The sequence below is a fragment of the Paroedura picta genome, chromosome 15 (genome assembly GCF_049243985.1).
Source record: "Paroedura picta isolate Pp20150507F chromosome 15, Ppicta_v3.0, whole genome shotgun sequence".
Lineage (NCBI taxonomy): Eukaryota > Metazoa > Chordata > Lepidosauria > Squamata > Gekkonidae > Paroedura > Paroedura picta.
In genome coordinates, this window is record NC_135383.1 from 1783089 (window position 1) to 1802079 (window position 18991).

At 54.2% G+C, this 18991-nt stretch overlaps 1 protein-coding gene and 1 long non-coding RNA gene across 2 annotated transcripts; both read left to right on the forward strand.

Moving 5' to 3' along the window:
• Window positions 1–684: 684 nt before the first annotated feature.
• SRM (spermidine synthase) lies at window positions 685–6043 on the forward strand. The gene is made up of 8 exons (XM_077311861.1): window positions 685–975; window positions 1254–1374; window positions 1833–1925; window positions 3118–3271; window positions 3704–3787; window positions 4061–4206; window positions 4495–4617; window positions 4944–6043. Exons 1-8 carry the CDS (start codon window positions 713–715, stop codon window positions 4959–4961), a joined length of 1002 nt encoding a protein of 333 aa, XP_077167976.1. The 5' UTR covers window positions 685–712; the 3' UTR covers window positions 4962–6043.
• Window positions 6044–14215: 8172 nt separating this feature from the next.
• LOC143824553 (uncharacterized) lies at window positions 14216–16731 on the forward strand. Its single transcript, XR_013226796.1, has 3 exons — window positions 14216–14322; window positions 15847–15903; window positions 16521–16731. It is a non-coding gene; the product is annotated as an uncharacterized LOC143824553 (long non-coding RNA).
• The last annotated feature ends 2260 nt before the right edge of the window (window positions 16732–18991 follow it).

Sequence of the window (18991 nt, forward strand, 5' to 3'; positions counted from 1 at the left end):
CACGGTGGCATAGGCCACAGTGCCTAATTGTGCATCCAAGAAAAAAAGCCCTCTTGAATAATTCAGTTTTGCAGGAGCTGTCAGGGGAAGGCCTCGGCCCCTCGGCCCTGTTGGTTGGCCCTCCAGAGGAACTGATTGGCTGGACTAGATGGACACTCTCTTGATGACCTCCTCAGGCAGAGCACTCCACCAGGTGGGGCCCCGAACACAGGTGGGCCCTGCAGAGCACTCCAGAGAACCCAGGAGGTCCCTGGCTGCTCTCCCCTTTAACCGAGCACAAGAGGCAGAAAAGGCTCCTCTGAGAAAGCCCCCGCGAGGAGCCGCCCAGACTGAAATGAGACGCCTGGCTGGAAGATTTCACGTCCGACTCCCTCCCGGCGAGGCCACGCAGGCAGCAAAGGGTAGCAGCATCAGCGCCTTACAAGGCTGGCCAAAGCGCCGCTTCCCCGGTGGAACTGCCTGCCTGCCTGCCAAGTGGCACCACGTGGGCGCGCCCCCCTCCCGCCAGCCAATCCCGAGCGCGCCCAGCCCTCCTCCTCCTCTTCCTCCTCCCCCCCCCCGCCCGTCCGCCACGGAGGCGCGCGCGCCGAGCCCGCCCCCCCCACGTGGCCAGCCGGGCAAGCTGATCGCGCAGCCGAACCTGCTGCCGGCCGAGGCGCGCTCCCATTGGGCGCTCCCCGGCGAGGGGCGGGCCGCGCGGGGGCAGGCGCCTATGGGGCGGCACTGCGGGCGGGGTGGTTGCGGCGCGGCCGGGCAGGTGCGGGCAGGGCAGGGCTGGGCAGGGCCGGGCTGGGGCCGGAGCGGCGGCGGCGGCGGGATGGAGGCCGGCGTGGGGGCGTCGGAGGCGGCCGGCATCCGCGAGGGCTGGTTCCGCGAGACGTGCCGCCTGTGGCCCGGCCAGGCCCTCTCGCTGCAGGTGGACGCCGTCCTGCACCGCCGCCGCTCGCCCTTCCAGGAGGTCCTCGTCTTCCGCAGGTGAGGCCGGGAGGGGGCAGCCGGCCGGGAGGGAGGCGGGGGGGGGCACGGCTCAGCGCCCCCCCCCGCTGCCTTGGCAGCCCCCCTCTGCGCAGAGATCGCCTCCTGCCTTATGCCCCTTATGCCCCTTCTTCTCGGGCCCCAAGGCAAAGGGGGAAAGGTGGCCCATGCCCAGCCTGGAGCGTGGAGGCTTTCCTGCATGGAGGAGGGCAGGCTGCAAGGGCTTGGGGGGCCTGCCCCGCTCCCTCCATCTCTGTTGTTCCTTCTGCGCCTTGCAGCAAAACGTACGGGAACGTGCTAGTCCTGGACGGGGTCATCCAGTGCACAGAGAGAGATGAGTTTTCGTACCAAGAGATGATCGCCAACCTGCCTTTGTGTAGCCATCGAAATCCTCGCAAGGTGAGTCTCGGAGGCCCCCTCAGGGGAAGGGCCCTGCAGGGCTGGAGCGAAGGTCAGCCTGTTCCCGCATCCTTTTCCCTTGATGCCCAGCAGAAGGCAATTGCTGGTACATTGCCCCTGAACAAGGAGGCTCCCCTCGGTTTTTGTAGCTGCTGCATGCCCAGGGAAATGCTGATCACCAGTTTGGGGTCAGGAGGGAGTTTTCCTCCAGGTCAGATGGAGCAGAGGTCACTGAGGGAAATAGTTGTGAATTTCCTGCATTGTGCAGGGGGTTAGACTAGATGACCTTGGTTGCTTGTGCTGTCTGTAATTATGCAGACAGTTGTGCTTAACTGCTGTGCCTCATGGCTGCAGCCCCACCAGCTCACCTGCCTCCTCCTGCTCCAGGGGGAGACCTTGGTGGGGGTGGGGCACCGTGCCCCACTTCCCCCAGCGCTGACGCTGCTCTCTTGCTGCAGGTGCTCATAATTGGTGGGGGCGATGGGGGTGTCCTACGAGAAGTAGTGAAGCATCCGTCCGTGGAGTCGGTAATACAGTGTGAAATCGATGAGGTAGGTCATGACCATCGGAGGGACACATGCCATAATTTTGTTATTCAGTCAGTGCAGACCCAAATAAGTTTGAAACCTAAAGGCTTACTTTCTGTATTAAGATACTATGTTCCAAAACTAATTTTGCATTTTGGGTTTAACCCTAAACATTACTTTAAAGCACAAATGGGCAATTTCAACCTTGGTAATGAAACTAACTTCGAACACCACATCAAGAGTGTGGTTACCAAACCCTTAGCCAGGGGCCGTGACATTTAAGATGAAATTCGGATGTTTCCAGCCGTGGCCTGGAGATTCTTCCAAATGATTACCTAAGTAGCGGATCTCAGTGAGAATCACTGGCAGGCAAACTGTTGTTTTAAAGCTTAAAGCTCTTCCAAGCAGGCTAGCTAAACCGCGGAACGCTCTGAGGTAGAAGCTTCGGTGTGCATGCCCGGGTCTGTCAGCAAAAACCGAGGGAAAATGAGAACACTTCTGCCAAGTGCCTGGATCTCCACAGAGTTAGGCGCCTTATGTGTGGCTTGGGGGGAGGAATTGTCCCGACATGACTGTCCTGCAGAACAAGCCCTGTATCCCTAGCATAATAACGGCCCCAGCTTGCAGAGGGCGGAAGAGGAAGGGAAGGTGGTTTATGTGTGCTCCCAGGGCAAGGCGTGAGACCTGCACTTGGCACAAGAAGTTGCCCAGCAAAGTTGGTTCCAGTAAGACGTCAAGGCTCCAGGGCAGGCATGGGTTGGTGATGGATTCCCCCATCAAAGGCCTCTGAAGGGATCCGGGAATTCACCCTGCAAAAGGAGCATCCGGGGCTGTAGCCAAAACTTTGCAGGCACCCTGACCCAGAGAGTAGCCTGGATCCAGCAGCAACTTGGCAGAGGCAAACTTGTGCAATTTGGAACATGTTTGAGACTGCCGAAGGAGGAGCGTGGGCGTCCTTGTTTTCTTTGACGGCATAAATTGTGGCGGCAGGATGTTATTAGAGAAATTGATTGGCTTTTCCCTGAAGGGTCTTCCAAGTGGAGCAGGGAGTTTCCCTTCGAGAATCCCTTAATGGGCATTGCAACGCGCTTGCAACGTGTTGTAAAGAAGAGAGGAGAATTTCCAATATGCGAACACACAATTCATTAAAAAAAATAAATAGGCCTGGCCTTGGCTGCCCCTCATTGCTTTCCGAATTCTTGGCCTCGCACTGCAGGATGTGATAGAGGCGTCCAAGAAATACCTCCCAGGCATGGCCGTGGGATACTCCAGCCCCAAACTCACCCTGCATGTCGGAGACGGCTTTGAGTTCATGAAGCGCAACCAAGAGGCGTTTGATGTGATCATCACGGACTCCTCCGACCCCATGGGTAAGGGCCCCCGGGAGTGTAGGTGACCCTGTGTTCTCTGTGGCTCAGCATGCAACATCCATCATGTACCCATTTCTCAAAACTGGTATTTTGAGGGCTTGCAATGGGCAAGGGTCTCTTGGGTGGCTAGCTTACACACACACACACTCAAAAAAAAAATCAGGAATTTTGGGCTCTGATCTTCCAGTCCTGGGCGAGATGTCCATGCCCCCTATCCCGACCCTCAGAAGCCTCAGGAGTGGGAAGGAGGGCTTAAGCTGTCCTGGGCCATTCCGATTAAATTCATCAGGTGCTGGGGGCCAGGCAGGCTCTGGGGCATATCCTGCTGAAAACCTCCCCTGATCTCCTGCTGTCTGTCAGGGGGCCCCCTGCTAACGGCATCTCCCAAATGTGTCCTGGCAGCTCTGAGCCTCTGCCTCCCTCTCTTCCCAGGTCCTGCAGAGAGCTTATTCAAAGAATCGTACTACCAGCTGATGAAGACGGCTCTCAGGGAAGACGGTATCCTCTGCTGCCAAGGTGAGGCCTGGCCCAGGTGGAACCGGGTGGCTCCACTTCCCAGGCAAAGCCTCACCTTTGACCTTCCAGGCCAAGGGGCGTGAAATGTTCGTGCTGAGGATCTCCACTGCTCATAATTGAGAGCTGGCCTGGTAGGCTGAGAGAGGGTCAGGCTGGGCGCCCGAGACCTGCGTTCCAATCCGTGTTGCGAGGAGAAGAGCAGGAGCCTCTTTGGGCCCTCCCTGGGCTTATAAGTAAAGGCAATAAAACTCCTCTCTCCTCCTCTCCGGCCAGGGGAATGCCAGTGGCTGCACCTTGACCTCATTAAGGAGATGCGGCAGTTCTGCAAGTCCTTGTTCCCTGTGGTGGAGTACGCCTACTGCACCATCCCCACGTACCCCAGCGGCCAGATCGGCTTCATGCTCTGCAGCAAGGACCCGGTAAGGCCAGGGCGGCTGGCGTTCATGGCGGGTGGGACGCGGGGCAGGAGGGTTACAGAGCGGCCGCCTCTGATCTGGGGTTTGAGTCCCCGCTCCTCCACATGCAGCCAGCTGGGTGGCCTCAGGCTAATCTCAGTTCTTTGAGAGGTGTCCTTGCAGAGCAGTTCTCTCCGAGCTCTCTCGGCCCCACCTACTTCGCAGGGTGTTTGTGGTGGGCAGAGGAATGCATCTGGGGTCTCTGGCGCCTCTCAGAGGCCTGATGGAGACTTCCCTGCTTCACTCCCGCAGAGCACGAATTTCAGGGAGCCTGTGCAGCGGCTGTCCCAGGAGCAGGTGGAAGGAATGGGCCTTAAGTATTACAACTCAGAAATCCACCGGGCAGCCTTTGTCCTACCAGAATTTTCACGGAAGGTAACACAGTTTATAAAACAATTTGTTGAAGAAAGACTTAAAACCGTATCTCTCCTGTGTGAGAATATCGGAGCAGATCTATTCTGGTTTTTCATCTTGTTTTCACTTTCATATTCTTCAATATTTCATATTCTGAGCCTTCGGGGGTGGGCGGTATATAAATATAAATATATAAATAAATAAAAACCAGCTTGGCTCGTGGGTGGGTGGTGGTGGGAAGATGAACTGTTTTGCCCTACCCAGAATGCTTTGCCAGACTCCTTGGCCTCTCCCTCCCCTTTTCACGAGCCCCTGACAGACCCCCGTCTTCTTCTCCCCCTGCCCAGGCCCTGAGCACGGTGTGAAGGCGCAGCTCTGCCTGCCGACGTGGACCCCGAAGGCTTCCCAGTGAGAGTCTGGCATGACACGGTTTCCTCCAGGGGGGCCTCGGCGGCTTCCCACCGGCCCCTGACCCAGCCCGCCCCTCTTTGCCGGCTGAAACATTCCTCGCAACGATGGATTCAAAGACTTTGGGCTCAGGCCCAGTGGGATTCCTGGGAAGACCCTCGGGTGGGCCTCGCTGGCCCGTTGCTTCAGCCGTCTGTTCCGGGACTGCAGGCGTCACAAAGAGCTTCTTGCCCCCAGCCCCTTCCTTGCCACCCTTGAAGTGTGTTCTCTCTTCCGCCTGCCCCCTTGCCAGCCTGTTGCCTGCCCAGGTGGACCGGTCCGAAGTCTGTCAGTGCAGGGGGGAGGGGAGGGACGCCTGCGCATGTGCGTGCACACACCCCTGGCCTCTTGCTTCTGGCTTCCCTGTTGCCATTGCCATGAGAGGCACCCGCCTCTCTCCCATCTGTCTGGAACTCACTGGCCCACTTCTACACCCAGGGCTCCTTCTCTTGACCACAAGCCAGCTGCCTCCTGGAGACGCCTTTTCTCCTTGGCTTGGGCCTTCCCTGTTTCCATGGGAAATGGGACCCTGGGGACAAAGAGAACCTGGGACAACTTGGAGGCCTGCCAGGGGGGGAGGGGGGGGCTTGTCTAGACATTGCAGACTGAAAGGATTATTTCCACCTGTTGACATTTGCTAACAGGTCTCTCTTTTTTTGCATTTATAGGCAGTGGGAAATCAAATATATTCTCTAGCTTTGCCCATTGTCATAGCAGAAGGGTATGCCTTTTGTGGGGGGGGGGGCAGAGAATTTATTGTCATTCCCTCTTCAAGGTTAATGGGGTGAGGCACTTGGTTTTCTGTTCTGTTTCATCTGCACCGGAGGCAGGGGGAGGGCAGGAAGAGAGATCACCTTCGTACGTTAGGTATTTATGTTACCCCGTGATTCCAGGAGGCTTGACACAGCACCCCCTGTTCTGTTTACACTGGAATTTGGAATCATATGTAAAACTCAAGATCATGAAGAAAAGAGGGAAAAAAAGAACACCTTCCATTCTAGTTGTCTTCTGTTTTGATTCAGGGCGGGGGGAGAAAGTGGCTCAGTGCTGGAGCCTGTGATTTTCATGCACAAAGTCCAGGATTCAGTATCTGTCACCCCCCGTCAGAAGCTCACAGTAGCAAGAACACCAAAAGGAGGAGACCCTAGAAACAGGAGACAAAATTGAGCTGCCTGCGGGAGTCTGACCCTAAATAAGAGAGTCTCACAGATACATCCAGATTCCCTCGGTGTGGGGGCCCCAGTTTAGAAGACGAGTGCTTGCTAGCATAAAGCCCTCCCCCGGAATATGCCTCAGAAATTATACAGTGGCCCCCGTTCTACTAACTGTTGCTCCAGAGCAATTGTCTTCCGGAGCAGCCATTCGGAACCAGGCCGGTCGGACAAAGACTGCAAGATTTTATTTATCAGCTTCATTTAACTGTGACGCCTGGCACGCCAGCCACCACGGTGCCCCACTGGCCCTCTCACACAAGGGAAGCAGAGAGAGAGGGGGGGGATGATTTGATGCAGATCACACAGGTGTTATCAAAAACAGGAGAATGATTGGTAGCGAGGGCAGGTCTTGCCCAAACAGGGAGCTGTAAGCAACACGACAAAATTCAGCGGTTTCTCCCCCCCTAGATGCTTTTAAAAGCGCTTGATCCCTTGAGAGAGAACCTGAGATCCAGCTTCACGAGCAGAAAGCACCTAGAACGTTACTTGATGGAAGATTTCACGGTAGAGCTATGGGGTGATCCGGGGTTGGTTGGTAGCGATATTCGGGAGGAAACGCGTCTCTCTTTTCGGCCCGTTTCTGGGAGACTTCGCTGGAGTCGCTCAGTTCGTCCTGCCAAGAACAAATATGGAGTTCAGGACGTGGACAAAGCCCCTCCCACAGCGACTGTGGCCTGAGTGGACCTTCCCCCCGTCCCCCCAGGGCATGCATCACATCCGCATTTATTTCACATAACTGTTGGGCTGGCAGCCCTTGGCAGCTGGGAAGGAACCCAAAGGTCACATCTCTGTCCTTCCACCTTTTCCTGTTATGCTTCACCTGCACATGAGAACCTCAGCTGTTTTGTTTTCGGGCTGTTTTCTGTTGCCTTGAACCAACTTTCCTCCATGTTTTGAGTGCATCATGCATTTCATTACTTGCTTCATGCACGCGCCCACTCATATATAAATGGGGTCCCCAATCCTCTTTTCCGGTGCCCACCGGAGCCGGTAAGGCTTCTAATTGACTACTGGAGATTTGGTTGGCTGTGCAGATTTATTTTAAATTTTGTTTTTAAAATTTTGGCCACAGCTGCTGCCACAGCACTGTGTTGTTGTGGCTCTGTGGCAGCTGTCCTGTTGCAGTGTGCACCCAGCCTCCCTGGAGTTCTACCGAAACTGAAATGCTGTCCAAATTGCAGGTAAAAAGACAATAGACAAACTGGACATAATAAAATGTACATATTTTTAAGTTAATATATGAACCTGACTGTGCAAATGCAATACAGATGAAACCACCAAATCCTAGCAGGGATGGCCAAACTGCGGCTCCCGAGGTGTCCAGCATGCCGGCAGGGGCTCATGGGAATTGTAGTCCATGGACACCTGGAGAGCCACAGTTTGGTCACCCCTGCCTCCAGCAAAAAGTGGGAACTGCTGACAGAAAACAAATAAGAGTAGAAGAAAGGAGCATTAGTTTGTCTCTTGTTTGACACGGCCCCCCCGGAGTCACTTCTTTCAGCCAGCTTCCCCAAAAGTCCTGGAGCCTGGAGGGGCTGGCCTCCCTCGCACCCACCTGGCTGAACCGAGCAGTTACAGCAAAGACCAGAAGCATGACAACGAGGAGGCTGCTCAACACCTTCATGACGGCTCCTTGCTCAGCGGCGAGTCGTTCCTGAGGTCTGTCCTGCCCTGGATGGAGGCCTCAGCCTCCCTTATGTAGGACGCCTCCCATCTCCCCCTCTCAGGACCCTAATGGCCCCAGAATGCATCTCATCAGGAACAATTTTCAGCCAGGGGCTTCAATGCTCAATAAATTTAATGGGCACACCATTTCTCCACACGCTTGGCGGCGCGGTCCTTTCTGCATGGACAGCCCGGCTTTGTTCCAGGGAGCGGGTCCATTAACAGGCTCACCCACCCTGGCCAAGTCCCAGCTGAGTTCCCACTTTGTGGGTGTGTGTGGCACCAGCCAGAAGAACAGTGTTCTGGCCTTTCTCTTCCCTAAATGGTGCCCCCTGGAGGAACCATCACTAGTGGACTCCATCCCGCGTGGGCAGGTTTTGTGATTCTCAGTTTGGGCTTTTGGGCTACTCTCAGGGGACCTTTCCCCGCTGAGTGGAAAAGAAGGCCAGATTCAACGCATTCCTTCTTACCTCTGGGATGAAAACCGTAACAACATAAGAGAAGCCATGTTGAATCAGGCCAGTGGCTCATCCAGCCCAACACTCTGTGTCACGCAGTGGCCAATACCCAGGGGCCATCATGAGGTCCACCAGCAGGGCCAGAACGCCAGGAGCCCTCCCGCTGTTGCCCCTCCAAGCGCCAAGAACGCAGAGCATCCCTTCCCCAGCCATCATGTTCCATCTATAATGGGTTAGAATATGATGTTCGGGTGCAGAGATGTTCTGTGTTCATGGAGCTAATAGCCACTGAGCTCCCTCCCGTGCCAAGTCCAGGACTTCCTGCTCCTGAAGGTTCAATGGCTGCTGCACAACACCCAACCGTGGAAGAACAGGGACAGATTGTGACCAGAGTTTCATCCAGTTGTTGGAGGTTGAGGCTCTGAGACCACCTCATGCCTCCCCGGTCAGCTGACTTCCCTTTCATATGTTCCCAGGCGCAACTCAAACAATCCCTGGGTGTTGTGTGGTACCTGTGGTTTGAAAGCACTAATGCCATCAGGGTCACCCAGGACCAGAGTGGAATAGAAATTTAGGAAATACCTGAAATAGGAGCTGGTGCGCCGCCCCCAGCTCGGATGATGCGGCTTCTGAGAGACAAGCAGGGCGCAGGCCTGCCGCTCCATTGAGGTGGCTCATCTTGCAGAGGGAAGATGATGGAACGGGATTTGCATTATAAAACCAGAGTCCAGGAGCACCTTTAAGACCAACAAAGATTTATTCAGGGCGACCCATTGGAATCTAGGATTTGCATTGTTCTCGATCTTTAGGACTCCTGGCTTCTCTCTTTACAAGTGATTCATTGACTGACTACATTTTTATACCGCTTTCCCTTGCAGCTCAGGGCGGTTTGCAACGTAGATCAATATACATGTTCCAGTGTACAATAAGAATGCAGCATGCTCCCGAATTAGGTTCTGTAATGGCAGGAACATTATTAAGTGGGTGCAGTGCTCCAGTATCAAAGAGGACCTCCACGCTCAGGCAGCTTGTGGCCAGTGAGAGAGGGGTGCGCTTAGTGACTGAGTATGCGCATCGCCCTTTTTCATTCTTGCAGTCCACCAGTTGCGTGAGTATGAAGACCCTCTTGCAGTCACCGTGTGAAGCCCCCCCCCCAACTCTATAGCACTGTGGGGGCCCTGAAGTCAGGGGCCCCATGGCCCATGCTAATCCGCTTCTGGACACCGTGCATTCTAGTGTCCCCGTCCAGCCCTGCAATGTAAAGTGTCAGTTGTGGTTCTGTTTCATAGCGATGGATACGTTAGTAAATTGCTGTGAGCCACTCTATGGGGCCCTGGGGGCTGAAAGGCAGAGTCGAAATTCGTGATAAATCTCAACCCAGATCTTGCTGTCCATCTTCTGAAAGCTCTCCAGCTTTTTCACCAACATGAGGACTTTGCTAGAGGGCTAAACTGCTCGTTTTGCACTTTGGGGCTTGTCAGATCCCCATTTCCCCAAGAACCACCACCCCCCTCCACACACACACACACACACACACACACACACACACACACGGTTACCCTTAAAGAGTGATGTCCTTGGAAGGGAAAATTCTGGCCCTGAAGCTCTGTTGGGGGAGCCCTTGCTCAGAGCAGCTAGAAAGGGGGGGGGCATCTCCTAGGGCAGCAGTTCCCAACTTCTTCAGTATGGTGGGCCACAAGTCCAAATGGATTGGGCAAGGTGGGCTAGCCAAGGCCGGCAAAAGGTTTTCTGGCCCCAAGTCGGATAAAGTCCTTGCCAGCCACTCCATCTCTGCAGGGCCCTTCTAGGGCAGCTCTGCCTCCAGGGGCATCTCCCAAAGCGTCAGAGAAGCACACCTGCCCGGGCTGCACTATAAACACCAGAGGGGGTGGCAGACCCCCCCCCCATTAACGGCTTAAACAAGCACAGGATTGACTCTGGGGACTGACGGCAGCTTCACATCCCAAGACTGGACCAGGAGCAGCATCGAAGCCTCTGCCCTCTGGCTTTGTGGTTCACCAGAAGAGGAGGATTTGCTGCCCTGAACCAGGGCCCTGGAGATTGCAGCCATTTCCTCCAGAGGAGCTGATTTCTGCAGGCTGGAGGGCAGTTGGATTCCGGGGGCTCTGCAGGCCCCGCTTGGAGGTTGGGAGCCCCCAGTTCCCTTACTGGGCTCCTCAGCAGCAGCGTCGTGCCAGCAGGGACCGGGCCCTGGGAGAAGAGGGCCGAAACCAAACCCGGTCAAGTAAAGACTCACAACTCAGAAATGAGATGCTCTTTTAATAGATCCGTTTTGCTTCTTTATAATCCACTTTCCCACCCGCTGATGCAGTGAGAAGGGAAGCCTGGGGTTATGGGGTGCGCATAAAGGCAGTGGCCGGGAGGGCTCCTCCGGCATCGGCAGGCATCATGGGAGGCAGGAGGGGCTGGGGGGCTTGCCAAAGGGAGTCTGGAAGCCGAGGGGGCTGGGCAGAGGCAGGATAGGGCCAAGGGCTTTCCCGTGGTGCTTTAGGCCAGCGCATAAGGGTGGTCTGGGGTAGGTTGGTAACGGTACTCCTTCTCTGAGTCACTTGTTAGCAGTTTCCCCAAAGCAGAGACCATCATCCCCCAAATCGTCTTCCCATCTTCCAGGCTTCTTACGACCCGGTCTGACTGGTGGGTTAACCCAACCTGCGGACAGCAAACATGAGGGAAGAAAGGTCAGAATTCCCCTCCTGGAGCTCCCCAGCGACCCCCATGACCCAGAGGGCCCTTCCCTGGAAGACCCCAGGCCATCTGCCTGGCCTGCCTTCCTGGAGACCCGGAATCCAGGGCAGGGGCTGACTTTGTGATCCTGAGAGCCAGGGAGGAGCTCCACTCCACGGTTTTTCAGAGGAGGTTTTAGTAATATTCTCTTAACAAAATTATATACTAAGGTTAATGATGTGAAGCATATTATGTTGCTGTCACCCGCCCCAGCCGATTAAGAAAGGCAGGTGATAAAAATAAAGTATTCTTACTCTTACTGGTATTAATCCCGGCTGGGCCCCCCTAGACATCCTCCCTAGAATTCCGCGAAATGAAGATATTGTCACAAAAAAATTGTTCAATAGTCTATAAACACTTCACTAAAGTATTGAACCTACTGAACGCAAAAGGCGAGTATTCGCTGTTTTTAGAATAGTGTAATTAAAATTTTGCTAACAATTTGAATCTAGGGCCCTCTTGATCTTGAGGCCCTGGACTGAAGCCTAGTTAGCCTATAGGGAAATCCGGCCCTTCCAGGTGCACTTTCTCAGCCTCACCCACCTTGTTGCGGAGGTAGACTTGCCGAGGAAAGATTGGTGACTGCCATGCTGAGCTTGTAGGAGGAGAAGGGAGGGGAATGTGTGCAAGACATTGCCCGCTAAAAGATCCCGTCTTCCTGGAGCACTGCTACGGCCTCTGGAGCTGTTCGAGGTGCTGACGGCCTCGCCGCTGGCCAATACCACCCACTGGCTGAATCAGAGGACTCCTTGTGGCTCTGCTGCCAACCAGCATGAGGCCCGAGGGGTTCTACGGCTGAGGAGGGAAGCCCCTGGCATGAGGACAGTCCCTCCCAGAGAGCCCCGGAGCTCGCCCCCTCCAACCTGCCTCCGACTTACCGGCCCCCCCTGGCTGGAGTCCCCTCTCCAGGCCTCCTCCGGGAGCACCCCACCCCAGGCCAGCAGCAGGACGGCAAGGAGGATGGCGGGCAGATCCATGAGGGCTCCGGCAGTGAACGTACGTCCGTCTGGCTGGGCAGAAAGGAAGACCTGTCTGCCTCGGACGGGGCAGCTGATGCCTCCAGACCATTGGCGGCTCTCCAGCGCCAGGCCCAAGCAAGCGAGGAGAAGAGCTTGTCCCGTGGACATCAAGCCTCACTGTTCTTGAGTGGGACCAAGGTCTCCCGCCATGCTTCGGCGGCCTTCTCCTCGTCCCTCCTGCCTAGGTTGGCCAGAGCCCCGGTCTGGGGAAGGCCCGCCTCCTCAGGAGAGCTCTCTCACAGGGAGGCCTGGGATACGGAAGGGCTGCCTCCCTGCCTTGGTGCCCCCCGGTCTGGGGGGGATGAGAGGAAGAAGAATCCCCCAGCCTCTTTACCACTCCTTCTCTTTGGCACAAAATGAAGGTTTGGCAGGACTCTCTCTCTTGGATTGATCCCCAAGTTTTCCTGACAACTCCTGACTCTCGGTTTGTGTTCGCCCAGCACTCTGCACCTGCTGGATGAACTGGTCGTCTACCCAACGTGAGCGTGCAGAGTCCCTCGCCTCTCTTCCGCGTCCCAGTGAGTGAGGAACGACGCCCTTGCGACTACGACCAGAGGCACTTTTGAAAAATCAGATGGACACAGGCAATGGTTTGAGCCTCCTTTATTTGTGAAGGAAGCCAGCAGACAACTTGTGTCCATCTGCTCAGTGGACATCTAGTGGTGGGGGGGGGCAGGGCTTGGTCCAGATCCAGCGAGGGAGGCCCCTGAAGGCCCTTTGCGCAGTTCCAAGGAGGAGTTTTCAGTCTTGTGGTCCCGCCGCCTCTGGATTCTTGGGGTCGTTGAAAAGGCTGAGTACACAGTGTCCTCTTCTAGCCAAGTTTTTAAGACCGCGGAATTTTGGATTAACTCCATTACGGAATAAGCCCGTAAAATTGCCCTTAACTCTGCCTGCCGCGTTTTCTATTTTGAGTATTGCTTTGTATAGGAGGCTCTCTCTTCCCCGACCTCGTTTTCCGGTGTGTCCTGGGCCTGGGAAGTGGAAAAGGGAATATAAGAACACACAGGAATGAATACTAGGGCCAAAAACTCGAAAAATAAATGACTTGCATTTGAGGTGCATTATTATTATTAATAATAATAGTAATAATACATTTTTCAACCACCTCCCTCCCAACAAGGACTTGAGGGGTAATATTTCTGGAAATTCTGAAGCCATGGGGAGGATAGGTATGAGAGACGGGTTCGAATCTCTGCTATGCCATGGAAGTTTGCTTGGTGGCTTTGGGCCAGGTGTGCTCTCTCAGCCTCACCCACCTTGTTGCGGAGGTAGACTTGCCGAGGAAAGATTGGTGACTGCCATGCTGAGCTTGTAGGAGGAAAAGGGAGGGGAACGTGTGCAAGACATTGCCCGCTAAAAGATCCCGTCTTCCTGGAGCACTGCTACGGCCTCTGGAGCTGTTCGAGGTGCTGACGGCCTCGCCGCTGGCCAATACCACCCACTGGCTGAATCAGAGGACTCCTTGTGGCTGTGCTGCCAACCAGCATGGGGCCCGAGGGGTTCTACGGCTGAGGAGGGAAGCCCCTGGCATGAGGACAGTCCCTCTCCAGCGCCAGGCCCAAGCAGGCGAGGAGAAGAGCTTGTCTCGTGGACATCAAGCCTCACTGCTCTTGAGTGGGACCAAGGTCTCCCGCCATGCTTCGGCGGCCTTCTCCTCGTCCCTCTCGCCTTCGAGAAGCAGTCCCAGGTAGTACAACATGTTTCTGGAATGTAGCCAAAGGAAGCTTTTGGGGGGGGCATGGTTTATTATCTGCCTGCCGTGTAAAGGAATGTTCTGGCTTTTGCAGGACGTTGCAATCTGCTTGTGACGCATGAAAGTGCTCAGGTGTCTTTAATCGACGAGGCATATTGGGTTCCAAAAGTTGGCCAAGGAGAACTTGGCAGTCATGGTTTCCTTTTCATGGCAGGCAGGAAATAAGCCCCCCCCCCTAAAAAAAAAAAAGCGTCCTTTGGTTTCATTCCGGCCCATATTGCGCTACGTGGGACTTCTCCCAGAAGCCTATATAACGAGGGCTGCAGGGCCCACCCGAAGCAAAGCAAAGCAGACTAGAGGAGCAGGCGGGACTCCGCTTTCCTTCCCCGGCCAAGAGGACAGTGCGCCTGCTCAGATCCGCCATGAAGCTGATAGCTGCCTTCCTCATCCCAGTGCTTTTGGTTGCCACTGTGGGAGCCTCGAATGTGAGTGCGAGGGAAGGATCTCTTCCGAAATGCTGCACCTCTCAGAAATACGTTTGTCACATCCGTGTTATATTTTTAGATACGTGGCTGCACCTCTCGGGAAAGCTGTTCTCCTGCTCGGAAGGCTGGAATGAGGGTTGCCCAACAGCACTCTTGGAGCACACGGCCCCCTCCGTGTGCTCCAAGAGTGCCGTTGGAGTGTTATTTCCTTGGCATTATTTGTGGTTTTAAGAAAAGTGTAACTTTTTCACAGAGTCCTGTAGCACCTTTAAGACCAGCAAAGATTTATTCAAGGCGTGAGCTTTCGAGTGCAGGCACTACAGAGTTGAATGCTGCTGTACGATCTAACTTAAATGTGCAAACGTTACTCAACTGGGAGGGGTCGCAAACACAGCAGAAGACAGAATCAGAATGCAGGATGATCTTGATAGGCTCTAGAACTAGGCTAAAATGAATGAAATAAAATTCATTACAAATGTAAAGTTTTGCATTTAGGTAGGAAAAACCAAATCCACCAAAATAAGATGGGGGAACTTGTCTTGGCAGTAGCATGTGCGAAAAGGATCTAGGAGTCTTAGTAGACCATACATTGAACATGAGTCAGCAGTGTGACTCAGTGGCTAAAAAGGCAAATGGGATTTTGGGCTGTATCAAACGGAGTATCGTGTCCAGCTCACAGGAGGTGATGTTACTGCTGTACTGTGCTCTGTTTCAGCCTCACTTGGAGTCCTGTGTTCAGTTTTGGGCACCCCAGTTGAAGAGAGGCGTAGACAAACTGTAGCTCGTCCAGAGCAGGGCAACAAAGCAGGAGGGACGAGGAGAAGGCCACCGAAGCATGGCGGGAGATCTTGGTCCCACTCAAGAGCAGTGAGGCTTGTTGTCCATGAGACAAGCTCTTCTCCTTGCTTGCTTGGGCCTGGCGCTGGAGAGGCGCCAATGGTCTGGAGGCATCAGCTCCCCCCTCAGAGGCTGAAGAGCCATCTGATGGAGAGGCTGATTCTGTGAAGGTTCAAGAGGGTGGCAGGTGACAGAGCTGTGGTCACCCTGTGGCTGGGTTGTTATCAACATTTTATTTACTGGGGAGGTTATAGATGATGCATTTTGTGTTGGCAAAGCAGTAGATTAGTTTGGGTTTGATAGGACAGCACATCTTGAATATATTCCAATTCCCCCACCAAATTTCAGTTATTTTCAGGTAGGGGGGAGGATAAACACATGTGGTTTCCCCACCTGCCTCTGGTGTCTTCAACATTTCCAGAAATTATCTGTCTTTCATAACAAGTAATTCACTTTGCATATTTTGGCCCTAATACTTGTATTGAATATATTTTAATATCCTCCTCCCCCCCTCCCGATTTCTGTGTGTTTTATTTGGGGGGGGGCAGATAATTCCTTGAGCCCCTGTTGGCAGGTGGCCTAGAAATTTATTAAGAATAAGAATATATCTCAAACAGATAACATTCGTTTGTAGAGTGAATCATTCATGCATGTTCTTATATTCCCTTTTCTGCTTCCCGGCCACAGGAAACAAAGGAAAAAAAGGATGAAGAACCAGGGAATGCTAAAGATGTACAAAACGAGGTAAATGAGTTCACAAAAGAAAACCCCAGTTTAACAGTGGAATGAAATAATTGAAAGCATGTCTCCAAAAAGCAAAATGTAAATTCTGAAAGCTGTTCAAAGTTCCCAAGAACCCGGAGGCTCCAGGACTGCTAGAAGGGCATTTTGCAAAGGGTCTGCAGGGGCCACGTCTGCTGGACCCGGGCCAGGCCCCCAACACTTCCAATACAGGCTGCAGGCACACCAGACAGGGGTGTGCCCTCCTCCTCCTCCTAGCTGCTGTCCTGCTTTCTTTGCTTGCTCCCTGCTAATATGTGGGGGAGGTAGCATTATTAGAAATATTACACCTCTCAAAACAAGCTATCCATTTTACAGTTTTGTATTTAATATATTTAGATTTCCCCCCAGGCTTCTGTTTTCGGGGGGGAGGGACATACCTGTCCTCCCCATGGCTTCAACATTTCCAGACATTTTATGCCTCAAGCCCTTGTTGGGAGGGAGGTGGTCTACAAATGTATTATTATTGCTATTATTAACAACAACAATAATGCATTTCAAACACAACTCATTTATTTTTAGAGTTTTTGGCCCTAGTATTCATTCCTGTGTGTTCTTCTATTCGCTTTTCCACCTCCCAGGCCGAGGACACAAATGAGGACGGCAAAGAGGAACACGGCCCCATATACCGAAAAGTACTCAAAGCAGAAAAATATGTAAAAAAGATTAAACAGGCGGTTGGGAAAGCCGTTGATAAAGCAATAAACAAAACAATGGCTCAAATGAAAAAATTGGCTGTAAAAGGAGACATCTTGTACAAAAAGATTTTTCACAACCCCAAGAATCCAGAGGCTGCGGGACCCCAAGACTGAAAGGCCCTCCCTGGAACTGCGCAAAGGGCCTTCAGGGGCCTCCCTCGCTGGATCTGGACCAAGCCCTGCCCCCCCCCACCACTAGATGTCCACTGAGCAGATGGACACAAGTTGTCTGCTGGCTTCCTTCACAAATAAAGGAGGCTCAAACCATTGCCTGTGTCCATCTGATTTTTCAAAAGTGCCTCTGGTCGTAGTCGCAAGGGCGTCGTTCCTCACTCACTGGGACGCGGAAGAGAGGCGAGGGACTCTGCACGCTCACGTTGGGTAGACGACCAGTTCATCCAGCAGGTGCAGAGTGCTGGGCGAACACAAACCGAGAGTCAGGAGTTGTCAGGAAAACTTGGGGATCAATCTAAGAGAGAGAGTCCTGCCAAACCTTCATTTTGTGCCAAAGAGAAGGAGTGGTAAAGAGGCTGGGGGATTCTTCTTCCTCTCATCCCCCCCAGACCGGGGGGCACCAAGGCAGGGAGGCAGCCCTTCCGTGTCCCAGGCCTCCCTGTGAGAGAGCTCTCCTGAGGAGGCGGGCCTTCCCCAGACCGGGGCTCTGGCCAACCTAGGCAGGAGGGACGAGGAGAAGGCCGCCGAAGCATGGCGGGAGACCTTGGTCCCACTCAAGAGCAGTGAGGCTTGATGTCCACGAGACAAGCTCTTCTCCTCGCTTGCTTGGGCCTGGCGCTGGAGAGCCGCCAATGGTCTGGAGGCATCAGCTGCCCCGTCCGAGGCAGACAGGTCTTCCTTTCTGCCCAGCCAGACGGACGGACGTTCGCTGCCGGAGCCCTCATGGATCTGCCCGCCATCCTCCTTGCCGTCCTGCTGCTGGCCTGGGGTGGGGTGCTCCCGGAGGAGGCCTGGGGAGGGGACTCCAGCCAGGGGGGGCCGGTAAGTCGAAGGCATGTTGGAGGGGGCGAGCTCCGGGGCTCTCTGGGAGGGACTGTCCTCATGCCAGGGCCTCATGCTGGTTGGCAGCAGAGCCACAAGGAGTCCTCTGATTCAGCCAGTGGGTGGTATTGGCCAGCGGGGAGGCCGTCAGCACCTTGAACAGCTCCAGAGGCCGTAGCAGTGCTCCAGGAAGACGGGATCTTTTAGCGGGCAATGTCTTGCACACGTTCCCCTCCCTTTTCCTCCTACAAGCTCAGCGTGGCAGTCACCAATCTTTCCTCGGCAAGTCTACCTCCGCAACAAGGTGGGTGAGGCTGATTGGGCGCACCGGGGACCAGGAAAGTTTCAATGCCCATCTTCCCAAAACCAAGATGGCGCGTCTGTATAAGCACGTGACAACTTCCTGCCTTTGATTCAGGAGGCACACCATGAGGGTCCCGATCTTCCCCAGCACCAGAGGGCATAGCTCATTGCTCAAGAGCATCACAAAGTCAAATGCCTTCCCTTGTAGACTCATAGAATCACAGAGTTGGAAAAGCCCTCCAGGGTCATCTAGTCCAACCCCCTGCACTATGCAGGACCCTCACAACTACCCACTCACCATCTGCCCAGTTGTGCCGAATGTAAAAGGACAACCTTTTTTATTCACAGGTTTTGAGAGACAGCCCCCTCCCCCACTGGGTACTATTGCTGTATCTTCCCGAAAACCCTGTTCGTTGTGATTCTGTTAGGTGGTCCAAGTGCGCACTGGAAAGCATGTGTCTCTCCTCGGTCTAAAGTGTTTCCCTGGAAGAGGAAAGTTGGGGGAACCAGAGCTCTGTGGTGGAGCACGTACTTTACACACCCGGAGTCCCGTGTTCAACGCCCACTTGCTCCGGGGAAAGAGATTGCAAAGTCCAACCGGCCTGAGGCCGCAGCCAGCAACCACCAGTCAGAGTCAAGGGACCACTGGCAGCTCAGTGCCTAGCAGCTTCCCATGCGCATGACCTCCAAGTTCACCATGGCCCCCCTTTAGAGGCAGGGATCTTCAGCAGATTCACGCCACTGGGCCCCTTCAAGAGTCACAAGTGGATCCCATTGTTCTGCAGAAATTGGAACATTCCTCTTCCCTGCAAGCAGGAAATACCCGATGGACCCTGGAAACGGCCTTGGGCCTCATGCCAGAAATGTGGTGTGTTAACGGGAGCTGCTACGAGAGGGCTATATACAGAGGGCTGCAGAGGCCTCCCAAGAAGGCCAGAAGAGCTGACTTTCTACTCTGATCACCTCCTATCCTAATCCACCATGAGGCTGATGGTCGTCTTCTTCATCACCATCATGCTGGTTGTGACAGTGCCGGCTGTCAAGGTAAGTGGAAG

Excerpts from the sequence above, each read along its gene's own strand:
- SRM (XM_077311861.1), top strand. The coding sequence starts at position 713 with ATGGGGCGGCACTGCGGGCGGGGTGGTTGCGGCGCGGCCGGGCAGGTG. Across the intron at positions 1,926-3,117 it reads TACAGTGTGAAATCGATGAG|GATGTGATAGAGGCGTCCAA; the intron begins GTAGGTCATGAC and ends CTCGCACTGCAG. Across the intron at positions 3,788-4,060 it reads CGGTATCCTCTGCTGCCAAG|GGGAATGCCAGTGGCTGCAC; the intron begins GTGAGGCCTGGC and ends CTCTCCGGCCAG.